At 37.9% G+C, this 11,714-nt stretch overlaps 1 protein-coding gene across 1 annotated transcript in view; it reads right to left on the reverse strand.

The window, feature by feature from the left end:
• The window catches only part of p2rx3b (purinergic receptor P2X, ligand-gated ion channel, 3b), a 14,204-nt gene extending 5,724 nt beyond the window's left edge, over positions 1-8,480 (reverse strand). Inside the window, exons 1-8 of the mRNA XM_008280254.1 lie at positions 8,359-8,480; positions 6,665-6,800; positions 6,503-6,574; positions 5,280-5,349; positions 4,689-4,782; positions 3,869-3,946; positions 3,264-3,405; positions 2,166-2,302 (exon numbers count right to left, since the gene is read on the reverse strand). Of these exons, the coding sequence (XP_008278476.1) occupies positions 2,166-2,302; positions 3,264-3,405; positions 3,869-3,946; positions 4,689-4,782; positions 5,280-5,349; positions 6,503-6,574; positions 6,665-6,800; positions 8,359-8,480 (851 nt within the window). The remainder of the gene's footprint in view (positions 1-2,165; positions 2,303-3,263; positions 3,406-3,868; positions 3,947-4,688; positions 4,783-5,279; positions 5,350-6,502; positions 6,575-6,664; positions 6,801-8,358) is intronic.
• Positions 8,481-11,714: the final 3,234 nt, after the last annotated feature.

Consider the following 11,714-nt stretch of genomic DNA (forward strand, 5'->3'; position numbering starts at 1 on the left):
GATTAAAGTCAATTTCAAAGTGAGGCGATGTGGTTCCTTGAAATAGTCCCATTTGTGACCTTTTTTCTAGAGTGTTTATTGGTATTTACACTTAAAAAATGCAGTCTTCTCGTGAAAAGCAGAGCACACCTAAATGTGCTGTTTTTCCACACATTGAAAACAGCACATGTAGAAAAATCACTCGGTTTCATCTTGGACAAATCTGACATTGGAACGCCCTACTTTACTATTTTATCTGTAATTTTTGGTCACTGGTCTGAGCACTGCAGCCACCTAGCAGCAGCTACCACAGCCTGCAATGTTGGGTGTTTGGGGAACACTGGTAAATTGCAGAATTTATCTGTAAGAAAATGTTCAGCAAGTCATATGTTCTGCCTGTGACAAAGTCGGAGGTGCGATCAACTTTCTAATTTGGTTGCACCGATGCTACCGGTAAGAAAGTTAGTCTGGAGAAATGACTGTTTTTCTTGTAAATGTACCACTTTAATCTCAGAGCATACCTAAATTGTTTTTTGGGTTTTTTAAGCTTTGTATGTAGCTGTTTCTAGCTAAAATGAACCTTGGGATTTAATAAGAGCATTAACTGCAATGGACCATGTCAAAGTAGCTACAGTTAGGTCTGTGGACATTTAGGCTCTGCACACCACCACAATGGATTTGAAATGAAAGAATCAAGATGTGCCATGAGTGCAGACTTTCAGCTTTAATTTGAGGGTATTTACATCCAAATCAGAGGAACAGTGTAGGAATAACAAAATATTTTATATGTGCCCTCCACCTTTTTTAAGGGACCAAAAATAACATAAATGGCCTAGAGTTCATTTCAAGTGTCATATTTGCGTGTGGAATCTGGTGAGGTCAACTTTCAACATGAAGTCCAAAGAGTTGTCACCGTCAGCGAAGCAAGCCACCATTAGGGTGAAAAATCAAAACAAACCCATCAGAAAGCAAAAATACTAGGTGTGGCCAAATCAACTGTTTGGTACATTTAAAAAAAAAAAAAAACACACACACACACATTGGTGAGCTCTGCAACACCAAAACACCCAGTAGACTACGGAAAACAAGTGTGGTGGATGACAGAGGAATCATTTCCCTGGTTAAGAAAAACCCCTTTACCAGTTGACCAGATCAAGAACACTCTCCAGGAGGTAGGAGTATCTGTGTCAAAGTCAACAATTAAGAGAAGACTTCACCAGACTGAATGCAGAGGCTTCATCATAAAGTGTAAACCATTGGTGGGGCTCAAAACCAGGAGGGCCAGATTAGAGTTTATCTAAACGAGTCAGTGCAGTTCTGGAACAACATCCTATGGACAGATGGGACAAAGATCAACTGGTACCAGAATGATGGGAAGAGAAGAGTATGGAGAAGGGAAGGCACTGCTCCAGATCCAAAGCATAGCACCTCATCAGTGAAGCATGGTGGTGGTAGTGTAATGGTGTGGGCATGTTTGGCTGCCAATGGAACTGATTCTCTTATATTTGTTGATGATGTGACTGCTGACAAAAGCAGCAGAATGAATCCTGACGTGTTTCAGGCAATATTACCTGCTCATATCCAGACAAATACTTCAGAACTCATTGGACGGTGCTTTACAGTGCAGATGGACAATGACCTGAAGCATACTGTAAAAGCAACCAAAGAGTTCTTTAAGGCAACAAAGTGGAATGTTCTGCAAAGGCCAAGACAATCACCTGATCTGAATCCAATTCATCATGCATTTCAGTGCTGAAGACAAAACTGAAGGGAAAATGCCCCAAGAACAAACAGGAACTGAAGACAGCAGCAGTGGGAGGCCTGGCAGAGCATTATCAGAGATGAAACCCAGCATCTGCTGATGTCTATAGATTCCAGACTTCAGGCTGTCATTGACTGCAAAGGATTTACAACCAACTATGAAAAGTGAGAATTTGATTTATGATTATGTCAGTTTGTCCAATTACTTTAGTCCCCTGAAAAAGGTGGACGGCACATATAAAATGTGTTGTAATTCCTACACCGTCCCACTCATTTGGATGCAAATACACTCAAACTAAAGCTGAAAGTCTGCATTTAAAGCACATCTTGATTGTTTCAATTCAAATCAATTGTGGTGGTGTTTAGAGCCAAAACGCTGAAAATTGTTTCAGTGTCCAAAAATGTATAGACCTGACTCTCCATACCTGAAATTGTAGCCAGGAGAGACAGCATTCTTCTGTGACATGGCATCTAGTCGGGTGAACGAGTACGAGGGGTTACACTGGTCGTCTGACTTGTCCAGATCGCACATCCAGCCAATCTTTATTCCAATCACTCCTCCCTGAAAGGATTATAAAAAAAAAAGAGAGAGAGAGAAAGATACATGAATTTCTGTGTTTGGGCTCAACCCTGTATCTTAAGAATTACATTTAAATGCAACTACACTGGATGATGTGTTTTGGAGAAGTGATGTCCTCCCTGTTTTATGTTGCACAAGCAACGTTTTGTTTCTATGCAGGAGATACATTTTTATACCTCAGTAAACCTGGCTTCACATTTTCATACTCAAGACTTGCCCAAAAAAAAAAAAACAACAGTAAAAGATGAGAAAATTTAAATAAATACATTGAAATGAACTTGTTACTAAACTGAAGAATTATGTGGAAGTACAAAAGAAATAATTGTTCTGTCATATTGGTTCTATAGGAATCCTAGCTAGTCAGCTGAATATGACTAGATATGGAATGATGGAAATATTGCCACACAGAGTTATCTTAAGGATGACTTTTTCCAACTGCAAAGGCCCTTGATTAGCATGATTTTATTGAAACTGCCAGTCTGCAACTACCATCCACACATAGCTTACGACTTGACTTGTCTGTCAGATTACTGAGAGCTGAATTACTTAAAATCAACCACTGCAACACTAAATTCCTACTATAATAAGAAATAAGACAGTTGCAGGCAATACATTAGTATAAAGCAGTACACCTTAAATAGCTACTCAGGGATACTGAGAAACCAGTCTTGAGAACACTTTATAATAAATACTGCTGCAAGGTACAAAGCATTGAACATGGACCAAGTGTTGTAGTAACGGGCCCTGTAGGTACCCAGTATTTATTAAAATCAGTGTTCTTGTTTTATTTTATTGTACCTACATTTGAAGGTTTGGCTGCCATCAGTGAGTATTTTATTATTACCTGATTCAGACAACAACAACACAGGGTAGATCATGAGCTGTATTATAAAGACATGACACAGGCGTGCCCCCAAACCTTAAAAGTATTGCTTGTCTCTACCTTGTCTGCCAGTTTAGTGAAGTTCTGCTGTGCGTAGCGGACAACGTCTCCCACTCTGAAGATGGGGCAGTAGATGTTGTTGGCCATGTCAAAGCTACAGTTTTTGATGTAATCAGCAGTGATGTTTGGAAGGAAGTTCCCTCTGCACACATACATATCAACATGTCAGACGTTGTTATGGAAATCATTATAAGCATCATATTTACCTTCATAATCCATGAGACACTTTGGGCACAGGTCAATGACATTGTGTCTGTGATGTAGTGTTGTTCTGTCCTCTCCACAAAGTTATACTCCATTGAGAGTGTTTTGTCCCACCATTTTTTTTTTTACCTGATAATTCTGTTTTTCTTCTTTTGTGAATAGTGATAGTTTACTTTGAAGTATAGAGTAATGCCCAAGAATTGGAGTTATGCTCCTTGTTTCCAGGTGAGGTGGAGAACTTTAAGTAACCTTGTAAACACACACACACACACACACACACACACACACACAAACACACACAACCTAGCAGAGCTGCCTAACTGCACAATCCAAATCCTCTGCAAAACTTTCAGTTTCATTTTTCCTGCCCCCAGTGTGTGTCAGAGCTAACTGTGCAGTACTTGGTGTAGTTGAAGTATGGGAAGCGGATGCTGTTCTTAATGAAAATGGTGAAGTTCTCCACTTCCATCATTGGCGTACTGGGGAAAAGAAAAAGAAAAAGAAAAGCATAAAATCACTTCATTTAGTTATGACTAATATACTTAAAGTGTGCTATTTTCAACATACTAACAATGTACTTAGTATACTAATGGTTCATTATCAGTGCACATAAAAATATATAAAAATATAACTAGCTTTTTCTATCAATGCTGTACTGAAATATAAACTTAAGGTGTATTATTCCACTGCTGGGACTACGTACAAATAATATTTTTTAAATATTTTGGGGGGTAGTATACTATGTGGAAATATACAAATTCACAGCTTAAGTGTTAGTTCTTATTAGTCTAAGCACACTGAAGTACTAGTAAGGGTGTGATGGATTTTTTTTTTTGCTACACATTTATTAATAACAATTTACAAAAATATGCTAAAAGTGCACTTGTTCAGATTTCTAACAAAAAACACAATCCTCATTAATTTATTCATTCAGTTCAACTCTACTATAGTGGGTTGAAGTCACAAATCTCAAATGTCTTGAAATAAATCCAAAACTCTCTGCAAGGCTGGACATCACGAGAGTTAAATGATTTTTTATTAAGGAATGCTTTATTACTACACATAGAGATACGTCTGAATTGGCGTGAATATCACAATCTTGTTTTCCTGATAATCCCGATCAGTGTTTCAAGTCACTATTCTTTATTGGCACACCAGTGTAGAACAGCTGTAGCAAAGCCTAGTAAAAAGATCTTCATCACATGCACAGTATGATCTTACGTCTTGATGGTGTCGATCTCGGCAGGACACCACCCTTTAATCTCACACATCTTGATGGTGGTGTTGAAAGGAACACATTTCCCTGTAAGAATTCCTAAGCAGGAAGAGAGAAGCTACTAAGCAAATAGGGAAGGCAAAAAATACAGTATACAACAGAAGTAAGTACAGCCATGTAAAATATCATTGAAACATTGTCTAATTGTATCCGTAGCTGTAACTGAATTACTTTAACGATTATCAACAAGATCATGTTTAAGCAGTTAAGCTGATTGGTAATCCCAGCTGTACTCAGTTTTGCTTCCTCGATCACAGGTCTTCTAACTTGTGTGTCAGCTCTTGTTGGTATTTGTTTTAATCAGAGGAAATACTTTTTTCAACTTAAAAATAACACATTTATTAAGAGGTGACACAGCTTTAAATCATTTAACATTTAAGTGATCTTTTAGAGGTGTTACTTGTGTTAGATACTGTAAATGTGAGGGTTATCAATAATAAAAGAGTTTGGCATATAACAATCATAAAATGTTTCACAGCAAATTTGGTCAAGAAGAAACGAGAAGAGAGGACAAAGAGAGAGACAAGAGGTCTCACCATAACTTCCTGGCTTATTGCGATGCCTCGAACAGTTGCTGTCCTGGGTACAAATATACTTCTTCTCACTCTGAGTAACACACAATCAAATATATGCATTAAAACTGCATATTAACTATTAATTCGTTATCAGTGTGAAAGACTTGGTAAATGTTTTGCCTCACTGTTTGGTTTTACAAGCCTCAAATCCATTGCTTTGCTTTAATTTCAGTATGTCCATCATTTGCAGCAGAAGCAGGTAGACATTTTTAATGGAAAGTCTCATAAACCCACTGTGCACTGCCTGTTCAGCAGCAAACAGTAGACAGACACTGTCAATCACTATAGAATAGAATAAAATAGAATAAAACTTTATTGATCCCTTCGGGGTAAATCTCAGGGAAATTGTTGAGCAGTCCATATTATGTGTTAGAGCCAAATTGATTATTTTACATTTGATAATAATGTAGTTGAAGATGGGAATGGTAATATTGGAAACTGATGGTTTCATTGTGGTTTGGAAGAATGTGTTTATTAAATGCATGACTTGCTGCTGATAGGTTTGAGAGCAGTTTGATTTGTGCTTCCAACTAAATAATGTTGCGTCACTGTGATGCAGTTGATGAGGCTTGTTGGTCAGATTGAGGCCAGAGACGTGGGAAGGGACATAGTTTTTTCACCGTGTGAGTCTGTACAATTTTTGATCTTTTTTTTTACTTAAACCATTTAAAAGGAAGAACTCGTCTCACTCGCGTTTCAAATATTAGTTGCTAGACTGACTTCAAAACGTGGTACAAAGAAGAACAGAACAGAGTGCCGCTACACAATTATAGTCCAACTATGGAGCATTCGGTAGCTAAAGAGCCAGGTATTTTCCTTAGGAGTTGGTTGAGACTTCTTGAGGCATGGTTAAGTTTAACTCTGTCTCTGTAACATGGAGATCTGTAACACTACATTTGGAACCATAGCTGATGCCTTGTATTCATAATCAAGTTGCTCTGTATTCAAACGTTGCAACTTCACAGTACAATGACAGAAACATTAGTTTACCATGTTGAGTTCAACTTATAAATCATGTGTTTAAATCTGTGATAGTGCTAACAGTAATAGCAGACTGGTAGGCCATGTAGCAAGAACTTGAGAAAATGCAACTTAAAATTTAGAGGTAATGATTGTATATAAAGTCAGTGGAAAAATAATATAATAACAACAGAACTGCAATAGTAATAGTGACAGTGGCTGACCTCAGGACAGTATCCTTGGACTTGATTCTCTGTAGTGATAAGTTTAGTGATAATGCAGAAGACTGAGGCGCCCTGAGGAAAAGACATGCAGCAAATATTAGTGTCTAAAATCTACAGTATCTGTCCATTGTTTTATCCATTGATCCATTCATATACCCATACCTGTGTTGGAGTGACATAGTCTGCAACATCCATGACTCTGTTGTTGTAGATTCCAAAACCTTTGACCTTGGTCATCACTGAAGATTCAATCGCTGTGTCTCTCACCTGGTAGGCCTTCTCATAGAGAAATACCCACCTAAAATACACACAAAAAGAAATGTGACACTGAGCAAAGACTGGAATTTAGACATGTGCTGCACAGTAGGGCAATGATAACACAAGCTTTAAAACATTAAAGAGACAAAATCTTGTATGTTTATTGCTGTGAAAGCCATCCATCCATCCATTATCTATACACCGCTTAATCCTCATTAGGGTCGCAGGGGGGCTGGAGTCTATCCCAGCCGACTTAGGGTGAAGGCAGGGGACACCCTGGACAGGTCTCCAGTCTATCACAGGGCTACACTGAGAGACAGACAACCAAGCACACTCACATTCACACCTACGGACAATTTAGAATCACCAATTAACCTCAACGTGTTTTTGGACTGTGTGGGAGGAAGCCGGAGAACCCGGAGAGAACCCACGGTGCACGGGGAGAACACGGAGACTCCACGCAGAAAGGTCCCGGGTTATATTATATTATATTATATTATATTATATTATATTATATTATATTATATTATATTAGACTGGCAGTCACCTGCATGCTGCAGTCTAAACAGTTATGAGCCAAAAATACAAAAGAAAATACATTTCAGTTATAGTTTATTCTTTTTAATAGACGTAGACTTTTAACTTGTGCTTTAAATCTGCTCTTACTTCATTTGTGTATTGTGCAACAATAAAAGACACTGTTTTAAACCACAATTGTTGTCTGCACAACTCTCTAGTACAAACTTGTCTTTTCTTGAGGTCACACTTTACACCCGTAGCACAGCATTTAGTTAGCTTCTTTGTTTTTGATCAGTGGCAAGTTCAAATATTTCTAATGTTCATTATTGTGTCGTAGCTGTGAACTGGTTGAGAGGTTTTTTTTTTCCAAAACTCATAGTCTGATTTAATGCCTGTAAGATTAAAAGATTATACATAACATTAAAAGATTGTTTTAAAAAATAATCTAAACCATCCCTTTATCTTTTTCCAGGACAGCTGCTAATGGTGGTAGTAGTAAGCCATTAATAAAGACCATAACAGAGGAAAATGCACTGTGTAATAAATCCCAGCTACAGATAATGAACTGTCAAAAATGTCAACAATGTGTGTAACCAGCACTAGGTGATTGACAACATAAAACCACAAGCAGAAGAGTTACATCATTTAATACGTTAGGTATTAATTTGTGTTGTGATCACATTACACAAAACATAAAATGGAATTCTAAAATGAAATTTTGATGAACCAAAAGTAACAAACACACATTAAAACTCTGCCTATGACTGAATTTAACTACACAAAAAGTAATATGCACAATTTGATTGGCTGACAAATACTTTTAACATTCTCAGTAGATCTCTGTAACACTAAACATTTAAATGCTTTACAGTAAAAATATGCACATATATATATTTATTTTAGATCAGACATCACATTAATTGCCTATTAATTACTCTGTGTACAATTTAGTAATGAATGCCTAAGCCATTAATTTAATGTGAAAGTCTTGTAAATGTACTTTTCTGCAATCGGCAGCTGCGGTTGTTTCATTCAACAAGACAAATGCAAATACTGTATAATCTCAAACATACGCTCACCCAATGAAGTAAGTGATGATAAGAAGTTGAACAACACGGTTGATGATGCCGATGGTCCAGCTCTTCACAACCACCGACTTAGTGGTTTCGTAGGTAAAGAAGTTTTTCATACAAGACCACATCCTAGCAGTATGTGTATGTGACAAAAGGTGGATATGTTTTGTTTCTGTATTTTCCGTTTGGAACTGAACTCCAAGTGAAGCAGCTGTTAGTGGGTGTCCATAAAGCAGTTACACATTTAGGTCCCTAAATGTGGCTGACATCTCCATTATTATTTTCTTCAAAAAATAAAAACAGAACATCAATATTTTAGGTCCAACAAGGAGAGAGGGAGCCAGATATCCAACAGCTGTATCTCTTCACACTGCAAAGCTACTTTTCAAAGCCCTGTAGCTCAAGGACTCCAATCTTCAGCTGATGCTCACTTCCTGGTACTTCTGGATTCATGTATCATAATGACCAGCCAGTCCAGATGCAAACAGCTTTTTCCTCTCTGTCTTTGTCTCTCTCTCTTCCTTCACTTTTTCCTCCAATTGTTTTTTTCCTTGCCTCTCTCTGTATCTCCTATTTCTGACTCTCTAGTCCCCTGTTGATGATCTAAGTGCCTCCTGAAAGCCCCACTCCCTCCTCCTGCTCACTAGCACCATGGACATTCATGGGCAAGTTTTCTGTGTGTGTGTGAGTGTACAGCATCCTGAGAAAAAATAAAAATTAAAAAAAATCTGTCAAAGGTAAAGCACCTATTTCAATTTTTTTTTGTTCAAGAAAGTATTCCCAACTAGCTTTAATTTGGCTTCAACATAATTCTACACTGTTGCTTGTTAGTTTGTGGTAATGGAGTAATTCTGCCATACATGTTTGCACTGGAACTTGATTCTGAGGAAGAATAATGGATACATTGGGTCCCACTCTGCAAGCTGACAGGATTGGTGCCATATTTTGTACCATATGAAAGCCTGGAAGTTTGAATCTGGGTTTTTGAGACTGTCATTGGTACACTGCAGCACTGAGGAAGAGGAGCAAGATATGAGGGTAAACTTAATGCATCCAAATTAACCATCATCACTCAAGTGGCCTCCATCTGATGACATCTGTTGGTGCCCATTGCACATGTTTTCACACCTATCCCAGCTGCAACTGCAATTAGGAGGCAAAGACAATACAAATTTGGCATTAAGACCAACAGACAATAAAAGGACTTCTGGGAATTTAGATCAATGGAGGAATGACTTGTTTGCATAGTTTTCTTTAGGTGCTTTAAGTACAGCATTGTTATGTATTTCATTTGTCGTGTTGTAGCACTAGCCATTACAAGTGTCAAAAAACACATGACATTTTCTGTAATGTGTGGTGAATTATCAGTTTCTGTATTCAATAGTGTGTGTAAGGCAAACTGCACCTCATACGTCATTCAATTTTAGGATAACATGGAGGCAGCTTTTACCTTTGTACATATGACTCCTACACATTTTTTAGGTCCTATAAATGAATCCACACAACCATTTTGGCATGTCAGAATAGCAGAAAACTGGAGCTTTGGCTTGTTTTACTTCCTATTCTCATGTTCGCAGGCTCAAAAGTTTGTGAAATCTTAACCAAAGACTTTACTTTCTAGAAAAAATATTTGTTGTTTAAGTGCATATATGCACTTAAAGGAACTTTGTAGGGCACCAATACCACCCATGTTTTTAAAAATAGCACATTCTTCCTTGTTCAGGGGCAAATAAATAACATTTTGGCTTCTGGAGGTACTGAACCTTTAAAATGGCCTCTGAAGTAAGACATTGAAGGGTTGGGGGAAAAAAAGGGTTCCAAGGTCTACTTTTTTTTTTTTTTTTTTTAATTCAGCCAAAGTGCTATGACAGAACTTAATTAAACGCTTAAACACGATGCTGCCACTTGCAAGGTGAAATTGCAAGTGGTCACAAAAACACATTAAACACAGGCCCTCATGTTGATTGTGTGCCACACATAATCCTGACTTACTGCTCACTCCTCTTGCACATACATGACTGTACCGCACTCAGTTTGTGCACAACAGGAACATAATCACAAGTTTTTCTGCATGTTTTTGGATTGCAGGTCTTCAGAATACGACTTCTATTACATAATCACTGTTGTGTAGCTGATCAGTTCTATGATATTCATTTAAAGACTCAAACTACAATCTATCTATCATGTGAAAGTACACATGATAGACATGACACATGACACATGATAGCATGTACAAAATGTTAGTATCAGTCCCATGGGTCCGGCTTCTCCTCCGAACACACACTTGCAATCCAAATCCAGGAGACAATACGTCACGCTAATTCAGTCACACAAACTTTTATTAGATGCGAACCAGAGAATGATAAAATACTATTGATTCTTTCTTTTTCTCTGGAGAAGGTTGGGAGAAAACAACATGGGAATAGTCTGACACACCAGATGTAGATTGCAGGCATAAACCTGCCATTCGCCTTGCATTTTACATGTCTGTCTCCTCCCCTTTCCACCATCTGCATGTCACCATTTTCAAAATCCCTTACCCTGTGGCAAACCATAACAATCTACCTAGCAGCCTAACATGCTGAATTTTTCAGTTTCTATATGCAATAAGGCAGGCCTTATAGTTTATCTCAGTGAACTGGCCATTTTTAGGATAGTTCTTGCCTCCTTGCATGCAAATGTTCCACCAAAACAATTGCCCCCATCCCATTGCTATTTTGTGGGGATGCTGTTGCTGCATCCTTTACTTATCTTTGCACAATATGATTGTGGTTGGTTTAATGAAATACAAATAAGCCATAGCATTTTTCCCCCTATAGCAGAATGATGCAGAGGTGCAGCCAGACCATTCTGTGCTGCAAAAAATAGCAGGGATGGGAGCAGGATAGAGGGAAATAAGAGGTAGGAGTGAAGAGAATAAAAAATGACAAGGAGGGACAGGTGAGAAGAATTTCAAACCTTTGTCTATTCAGCATTTGAATGTTATTGCCTGATGAAAACCTACACATCAAAACATAAACATGTCTGATCAGGCATCCAGATATATGAACCACAAGCTGTAAGCTGTTTGTGATTTTAATATTATGTATACGTAAACAGACACTGTACCTAAAGCAAACCCATTATGTAATTAGTATGTGTTTGTATTTTACCACCATTAACAATGCTGCTATATTGACCTGCAGTTGTTGCTATCCTAAGTAAAGAACATCATGGCATCAATTACTTTTATTAAAGAGCTCCCTCAGATTCACAGGTCATAAATCAGTGCATGTGAATATAGGCATACAGAGACGTGCTGCTGGTTTGTAGGTGCTGTTATTACAGCTAAATAAAACAATAAAACACATAAGGTCTTTACA

Source organism: Stegastes partitus, unplaced genomic scaffold (assembly GCF_000690725.1).
Source record: "Stegastes partitus isolate 25-593 unplaced genomic scaffold, Stegastes_partitus-1.0.2 Scaffold189, whole genome shotgun sequence".
Classification (NCBI taxonomy): domain Eukaryota; kingdom Metazoa; phylum Chordata; class Actinopteri; family Pomacentridae; genus Stegastes; species Stegastes partitus.